General features: G+C 43.6%; 1 protein-coding gene across 8 annotated transcripts in view; it reads right to left on the reverse strand.

Moving 5' to 3' along the window:
* The window catches only part of ANKS1A (ankyrin repeat and sterile alpha motif domain containing 1A), an 836,994-nt gene that overhangs the window by 735,955 nt on the left and 91,719 nt on the right, over nt 1-9,320 (reverse strand). For all 8 annotated transcript variants that reach the window (XM_056557673.1, XM_056557674.1, XM_056557675.1 and 5 more), the window contains exon 3: nt 9,271-9,320. This exon is cut by the window's right edge and continues 107 nt beyond it. In XM_056557673.1, coding sequence (XP_056413648.1) covers nt 9,271-9,320 — 50 coding nt within the window. The remainder of the gene's footprint in view (nt 1-9,270) is intronic.

The following is a 9,320-nucleotide window of genomic DNA, read 5'->3' on the forward strand; positions in this document are numbered from 1 at the left end:
TGTATTTAATTTTTATAAGTGACAACATGAGGTTTTTGGATATCTTTCTATGATGATATTTTAATATTTTTTATGTTTTTTTAGATTCACTTCACTTATTATTCATCATCACCTTATATGAAGATTACAGCTGAGGATGAATTCACTGAGGACTCCTGAATTTTTTTTTCCCTTTTTGTATAAATGTAGATTTTATGATTTGAATATAGTCTGTGTTACACTGATCCTTGTTTCAATATGGCATCTTCTTGTGATATACTTTTTTTATTGTTATTAACATAGATGCCTAGGTTTAAGGAAAATTAGTCTTGATGAGTGCATATATGGAAGTATATTCAGACTTCTATGCATTATCGACTATGCGGTGCGTCTTTGGTCAGGTGCGCCTCGGGTATCGGCGGGCGCATATCATATGCGCTGGCCGATTCACTGATGTGCGGTGACTCATGTAGACGCACTACGCATGCGCAGGCAGTTGGCGCTTGCGCGGATCATACTGTTTTGATCCCGGGCATCTATGACGCTCCTGTATCAGCTGACCTATAGTGGTCAGCTGATCGGAACTACACGGTGTGGAGCCACGCAGCCGCAGTTTGGTTGTTTACAAGCGAAGCGGTCACATACGGACGAAAACGAAAAACGAAGATTTTTCATGCGATCTATGTGATGAAGATGCAATCGGTGACATGGATCAGTGTAAGTGAAGTCCCAGTGAACACATCTGAAGCTTATATATGTTTTAGATGGCTGTTTTCTCATATTTCTTATATTTATATCTCTTGTGTATTTGAATCTTTATGACAACACAGTTTAGCCAATAGGATGTGGCCATTGATTGTAATGATATATGTATAACACCTGTTATGTAACCAATCACAGCATGTTGTGATTCCTATATATATGCACATTGTCACTTTGTTTGATATGCTTGAAAAAGGCAGTTTATTGCCAAAACGTTGCACATGGATGGCAAATAAAGTCTTGTTCCATCTACTAGCCTGAGTCCTCAGCTATTTGGTGCTGTATCCACCCTGAACTTCTGCTGGGCATACAAGTTTGTTTGCTCCACCATGTGATTGACCAGGCTGTCACTGAAAAAATAACTTTAAAAAGTCCAGATCAGTGAAGCTTGCCGTGTCAATCCGGATTCCTGAGTCGCCAACAAACTCCACAGGGTCACCGGAAGGGGGCTCCGGTGCACTTGTCTGGGGGGCCGGACTCCTATTACGAGCGGCACTCTTACTAGTGTCGGCCACTGGGTCACTCTCATGGGGGGGGGGTGTGGCCTCGCCTGGCGGCGTCTCCGTACAAGTGACTCATTATCACTACTAGATGAAGAGGAGGACGAGGAAGAACACCAAAATGTAGGATCTTCCTCGTCCTCACTGGCAGGATCGGAGTCAGAGGCTAAAAAAGCGTAAGCCTCCGCTACCGAAAATGCCCGGCGGGCCATCGACTTTTTTCTAAGGTGGCGGGGGGGAGGGTGTGTGCGCAGGGGGTGGCGGGGAAGTATGTACTGTGTGGTGCTTGATGCAAAAAGTATATAACAGTAATGGAAAAAGAAATTTTAAAAAAGCTGCGGCCAAAAAAAAATAAAAACTGAAGCCCTCTAGATGTTGCTAGGCAACTACTCACCGACTTCCGTTGCATCCAGGGAGCCGTCCTCTTCTGCCACACGCCGCCTGCGCTGATCTCCGTCGCCGCAGCCGCCGATCGCCATCGTTCTGCTGCCTCCGTCGTTCCGCTGCCTCGTTTTCCCCGTTCTGCCCCGCCTATTGTGGGTGGGCAGGACGGGGAAAACGAAAGTAACCCCCGACCCAGATCTGCTATTGGTGGTTGCGTCTAGACCACCAATAGCAGGGATCTAGACCACCTAGACCACCTATCGCTTTAGGGGGATCGTGGGTGTCTTAGACACCCGCGATCACCCTTCTATTCCGGGTCACCATAGACCTGTAATCGACGCAAATCGCAAGTGTGAATTCACTTGCGATTTGCGCCGATCGCCGACATGGGGGGGGGGGGGTCTAATGACCCCCTGGGCATTTGCACAGGGTGCCTGCTGATAGATATCAGCAGGCACCCCGGCCCGGTCCCCGCCCGGCGGGGACCGAAATTCCCACGGGCGTATGGATATGCCCTTCGTCCTTAAGTACCAGGACGCAAGGGCGTATGCATACGCCCTTCGTCCCCAACAGGTTAAGGACCCAGGACGTATCCATACGCCCGTGGGAATTTCTGTCCCCCGCTGCGCGCCGGGCGGGGACCGGACCGGGGTGCCTGCTGATATCGATCAGCAGGCACCCCGTGCAAATGCCCAGGGGGGTCATCAGACCCCCCCCCCATGTCGGCGATCGGCGCAAATTGCGCCGACTCGGGTCTATGGTGACCCAATGACCTGAAAAAGAAGGGGGATCGCGGGTGTCCATGACACCCAAGATCCCCCTGAAGCGATAGGAGTGAGGTGGCAGGGGTGCCACCCCTCCTATTGGTCATCAAGACGCGACCACCAATAGCAGATCGGGGGCGGGGGGCTTTACTTTCGGTTTCCCCGTCCTGCCCACCCACAATAGACAGGGCAGAACGGGGAAACGACACAGGACCGGCGCCGAAGTCCACTCACCCATCGGCAGCGGGCGACGATCGACGGAAGAAGAGGACGGCGACGCAGCTCCGTGGATCTTACGGAAGCCGGTGAGTTGCTTAGCAACATCTGGAGGGCTACAATCTGAGACAACTATGTTGAAAAACAACAACTCCCAGCATGCCCAGAGAGCTGTTTAGGCATTCTGGGATTTGTAGTTTTGCAACAGCTGGAGAGCTACAGATTTAGACCACTTCACAATGATCTCTACACTGTTGCTCTCCAGATCTTGCAAAACTACAACTCCCAGCATGCCCACATAGCAGTTGTGTACCTCCAGCTGTTGCATAACTAAATCTCCCAGCATGCCCTTCAGCGATAAGTACATGCTAGGAGTTGTAGTTTTGCAACAGCTGGAGGCACACTGGTTGGAAAATACTGAGTTAGGTAACTGAAGGTTTTCCAACCAGCATGCCTCCAGCTGTTGCAAAAGTACAACTCCCAGCATGCACGGTCTGTCAGTACATGCTGTGTGCTGTAGTTTTGAAACAGCTGGAGGTTTGTCCCCCCATGTGAATGTACAGGGTACATTCACACGGGCAGGTTTACAGTTCGTTTTCTGCTTCAAGTTTGGGCTGCGGCAAATTTTTCGCCGCAGCACAAACTCCTAGCAGGGAACTCACTGCAAAAGCCTGCCAGTGTGAACGTACCCTAAAAACACTACACTACACTACACTAACACATAATAAAGAGTAAAACACTACATAAACACCCCCCTTTTACTGTCCCCCCCCCCCCAATAAAAATGAAAAACGTGTTTTCAGTGTTTCCAAAACGGAGCCTCCAGCTGTTGCAAATCACCAACTCCCAGCATTTCCGGACAGCCACTGACTGTCCAGGCATGCTGGGAGTTTAGCAACAGCTGGAGGCACCCTGTTTGGGAATCACTGGCATAGAATACCCCTATGTCCACCCCTATGCAATCCCTAATTTAGTCCTCAAATGTGCATGGCGCTCTCTCACTTCAGAGCCCTGTCGTATTTCAAGGAAACAGTTTAGGGTCACATATGGGGTATTTCCGTACTGGGGAGAAATTGCACTACAAATTTGGGGCGTTTTTTTTCCTTTTACCCCTTATGAAAAGTAAAAGTTGGGGTCTACACCAGCCTGTTCGTGTAACATTTTTTTTATTTTTCAAAACTAACATGCTGGTGTTGCCCCATACTTTTTATTTTCACAAGCGGTAAAAGCAAAAAAAGACCCCCAAAATTTGTAATGCAATTTCTCCTGAGTACGGAAATACCTCAGATGTGGGCGTAAAATGTTCTGCGGACGCACAACAAGGCTCAGGAGTGAGAGCGCACTGTGTACATTTGAGGCCTAAATTGGTGATTTGCACAGGAGAGGCTGATTTTACAGCGGTTCTGACATAAACACAAAAAAAGAAATACCCACGTGTGACCCCATTTTGGAAACTTCACCCCTCACGGAACATAACAAGGGGTATAGTGCGCCTTAACACCCCACAGGTGTTTGACAAAATAGTTGGATGGGAAAAGGAGAAAAAAAAAATTTTTCTCTAAAATGCTGGTGTTACCCTAAATTTTTCATTTTCACAAGGGAAAATAGGAAAAAAGCCCCCCAAAATTTGTAACCCCATTTCTTCTGAGTAAGAACATACCCCATATGTGGATGTAAAGTGCTCTGAGGGAGAACTACAATGCTAAGAAGAGAGGGAGCGCCATTGGGATTTTGAAGAGAAAATTTGTCCGGAATGGAAGGCCACGTGTGTTTACATAGCCCCCATAGTGCCAGAACAATGGAACCCCCCCCCCCACATTTGACCCCATTTTGGAAACTACATCCTTCACGTAATGTAATAAGGGGTACAGTGAGCATTTACACCCCACAGGTGTCTGACAGATTTTTGGAACAGTGATCCGTGAAAATGAAAAATTACATTTTTTTTCCAGTGGGTGGGGTGTAAATACTCACTGCACCACTTATTAAATTCTGTGAGGGGTGTAGTTTCCAAAATGGGGTCACATGTGGTTTGTCGACTGTTCTGGCACCGCGGGGGGGCTTTGTAAACTTCCATTCCAAAAAAATTCTCTTTCAAAAAGCTCAATGGTGCTCCTCCTCTTCTGAGCATTGTATTGTGCCAGCAGAGCACTTGACGTCCAAACATGGGGTATTTCCATACTCAGAAGAAATGGGGTTACAAATTTTGGTGGTCATTTTCTCCTATTACCCCTTGTAAAAAATTAAAAATTTGGAGAAAACACATCATTTTAGTGAAAAAATAATATTTTTTCATATACACATCCAACTTTCACAAATAGTCGTGAAATACCTGTGAGGTGTTAAGGCTCACTGTACCCCTTGTTACGTTCCTTGAGGGGTGTAGTTTCCAAAATGGTATGCCATGTGTTTTGTTTTTTTTGCTGTTCTGGCACCATAGGTGCTTCCTAAATGAGACATGCCCCCCAAACACCATTTCAGCAAAATTTGCTTTCCAAAAGCTAAATGTGACTCCTTCTCTTTTAAGCATTGTAGTTCGCTCGCAGAGCATTTTACGTCCTAACATGGGGTATTTATATACTCAGAAGAGATGGGGTTACAAATTTTGGGGTGCATTTCCTCCCATTACTCTTTGTAAAAATGATACATTTGGGGAAAAAACTGCACTTTAGTGAAAAAATTTTATTTTCATTTACACATCCGACTTTAACGAAAAGTCGTCAAACACCTGTGGGGTGTTAAGGCTCACTGGACCCCTTGTTATGTGCCTTGAGGGGTGTAATTTCCAAAATGGTATGCCATGTGGGGGTTTTCTGCTGTTCTGCCACCATAGGGGCTTCCTAAATGTGACATGCCACCCAAAAACCATTTCAGCAAAATTCACTCTCCAAAATCCTATTGTCGCTCCTTCCCTTCTGAGCCCGCCGAACACTTGACATCCACATGAGGTATTTCCTTACTCGAGAGAAATTGGGTTACAAACTTTGTGGGGATTTTTCATCTATTACCCCTTGTAAAAATTCAAAAACTGGGTCTACAAGAACATGTGAGAGTAAAAAATGAAGACTTTGAATTTTCTCCTTCACTTTGCTGCTATTCCTGTGAAACAACTAAAGGGTTAAAAAAAACTTTCTGCATGTCATTTTGAATACTTTAAGGGGTGCAGTTTTTATAATGGGGTCATTTATGGGGTATTTTTAATAAAAAAAAGCCCTTGAATTCAACTTCAAAACTGAAGTGGTCCCTGAAAAATTACGATTTTGAAAATTTTGTGAAACATTGGAAAATTGCTGCTATATTTTGAAGCCCTCTGGTGTCTTCCAAAAGTAAAAACATGTCAACTTTATGATGCAAACATAAACTAGACATATTGTATATGTGAATCAATATATAATTTATTTGGAATATCCATTTTCCTTATAAGCAGAGAGCTTCAAAGTTTAAAAAAAAATTCAAAATTTTTAATTTTTTCATTAAATTTTGGAATTTTTCACCAAGAAATGATGAAAGTATCGACAAAATTTTACCACTAACATAAACTAGAATATGTCACGAAAAAACAATCTTGGAATCAGAATGAAAGGTAAAAGCATTCCAGAGTTAATAATGCTTAAAGTGACAGTGGTCAGATGTTCAAAAAATGGCCGGGTCCTTAAGGTATATTTGGGCTGGGTCCTTAAGGTATATTTGGGCTGGGTCCTTAAGGGGTTAAAGATTATCATTATGATGCCTGCATACTAAGATCAGCTATTCAATTGGTGGCATGTATTCCCTGACAAGTACTGGGTTGAGATTGAGGCTGTGTGCATTAGCAGTCGAAAGACCCTCTTGTACAGCCTTCGTACCTGTCGGTGGTTGGTATGTCTGATTGAGTGTGGCGCCATACACTATCATACTCCCCTGACTGCAGCCCTTGCCCCCCGAGACAGACCCCCATAGATATCTTAGAAAACAATATTTCAAACTTAGATCTCTAATGGAAGTCCCAAGGGATCTTATCGTCCCAAGACTTAAATGATGAACACCAATCACTCCTCTTTGACCACCTGAAGAGACAATATAATGTCCCCAATAACGATTTCTACAAATTTTTACAGGTCTATGATTTGTCCAGACACACACACTCTCAGAAATAACACTCCCTACCAAAATTTTTACCTTTTTAACTGGACCCGCAAGAAGCAAAGGGGCATCTCTTTCTATCAATTGCTCTTGAATGGTAAGGGGGTGTTCTCCAATCCAGCTACATACCAGAAATGGTCATCGGAGCTTACCTCCAAAATCACTCAAAAGCATTGGCTCCGGGCCATCACAAACATTAAAGGGGTAACTCTGGTGGAAAACTTTTTTATTTATTTATTTATTTTTTTTTTTTAAATCAACTGGTGCTAGAAAGTTAAACCGATTTGTAAACGCCTTTTATTAAAAAAAAAAATTGTTAACCTTCCAGTACTTTTTAGCGGCTGTATGCTACAGAGGAAATTATTTTCTTTTTGAATTTATTTTTTGTCTTGTCCACAGTGCTCTCTGCTGACACCTCTGTCTGTGTCAGGAACTGTCCAGAGCAGCATAGGTTTGCAATAGGGATAATCTCCTGCTCTGGACAGTTCCTGTCCAGAGAGAGCTGTGGGCAAGACAAAAAAGAAATTCAAAAAGAAAAGAATTTCCTCTGTAGAATACAGAGAATAGAAGTTGTATTTTGAAGAATAGAAGTTGTATTTTGCTACATACGCCCTGCATCCCGAGTCCTTAAGGATGTGGGGCGTATGCATACGCCCGTGGGAATTCCGGTCCCCGCAGCTAGCCGTTTGGGGACCGGACCGGGATGCCTGCTGAAATCATTCAGCGGGCATCCCTGCATATCGCCGAGGGGGGTCCTGACACCCCCCATGTCGGCGATCGCAGAAAATCGCATGTCAATTCAGACATGCGATTTTCTGCTATTCCGGGCTGATCGGGTCTCTGGTGACCCGATCACCTGGAAAGTGGGGATGATCGGAGCTGTCAGTGACAGCCCCGACCATCCTGAGGGCTAGGAGTGAGGTCGCAGTGCTGCGATCTCCTCCTATCCCCTGCCATTGGTCAGAACTGATTCTGACCAATGGCAGCGCAGAACAGTGGGTTGCCAGGGCCAAACGGTAGCCCTCCAGATCTTGTCAAACTACAACTCTCAGCATGCCTAAACTGCCCAGGCATGCTGGGAGTTGTTGTTCTGTAACATCTGTCCCTTCAGATTTTACAATTTTCATGACATTTTTGAAAATTGCTTCTCTACTTTGAAGCCCTCTAATTTTTTCTAAAAGCAAAAATATTTCCATTTTAAACTGCCAACATAAAGTGGACATATTGTATTTGTGAATATAAATAAAATGTATTGGGAATATCCATTTTCCTTACAAGCAGAGAGCTTAAAAGTTAGAAAAATGCGAAATTTTCTAAATTTTCATGAAATTTGGGGATATTTCACCAAAAAAGGATGCAAGTAAGGCTAGGTTCAGACTACGGAATCTCCGGGCAGAAAATTTCCGCCCGGAGATTCAGAGTTCCGCCTGCACCGACTGAATTAGTCGGCGCTAGGACCGCGTGGACACTGCAGTCCCCTATAGACTGCTATGTGTTCCGCTCGGATTTCCGCCTGAAGAAAGAGCAACCCCTTTCTTCAGGCGGAAATTTTCTAGCGGATTTTTCATCCGGATTTTCCGCTTCACAAATTCCGAAGCGTGAATTTGTGAACGGAAAACCATTCTCTACACTATGCATTATAGTAAGCGGAATTTCTGCTGGAAATTTCAAAGCGAAAATTCCGTAGTCTGAACCTAGCCTAACGCTGAAAATTTACCACCAAAATAAAGTAGAATATGTCACACAACAAAACAATCTCAGAATCAGAATATTCGGTAAAAGCGTTTTCGAGTTATTAATTTGTAAAGCGACAGTGGTCAGAATTGCGAAAAAGGGCTCAGTCCTTAAGGTGAAAAAGGGCTGCGTCCTTAAGGAGTTAATGAGAGTGCCCATTTAAGGAAGACATGACCCTTTTTGTCGGGATGGCAAATAATTGGCCAAAAAGTATCTCAAAAGCATAATAAATATGTTGGTAGTGCGTGGTAGTTTTTGGCATGAGTTTTGCCAAGACTGCACCAGAATTCTAGTGAATCCGTTAAAGAAAATTCTTGCCATTATGTACATTCTTGGCAGTAAAAGCTTTATTGGTGATTTCAAAGCAAAGCCATTTTTATAAACATTTTCAAAGCTAGTCCAGAATCTTATTCCTTAGGTGTGAACATTTATAAAAGAATACATGATTCCAACAAGTAACAGTTATATAAATGATAAATAATCTCAAGTTATATTATACTGATTATATTACTGTTCAGGCTGATGGCAATAATTCTGGTTTACTGTACATTTTCCATTTGCAGAAATAATTCCTGAACTGTTAGCAAAAGTCCTCCCAGTCACCCAAGCAAGAACAGCACTCCAATGTCTAGCAATAAAATGGTTAAACCCAGCATACAATTGTGAAGTCTAACAGCAGATGTTATACAATATTAAAAATGTTAAATTAAATCAATTATATTACTAGAAATTACATATATATTTCTATATGCATTGTCATACTATTCAGAAATAAAGGGTAAGTTATGGTAAGTAGTGCTTTTATATACCTGCTCATTGACTTTAGCATGTGAAGGTCCTTGATGAATAAGTAGATGTA

The sequence above is a fragment of the Hyla sarda genome, chromosome 2 (genome assembly GCF_029499605.1).
Source record: "Hyla sarda isolate aHylSar1 chromosome 2, aHylSar1.hap1, whole genome shotgun sequence".
Lineage (NCBI taxonomy): Eukaryota > Metazoa > Chordata > Amphibia > Anura > Hylidae > Hyla > Hyla sarda.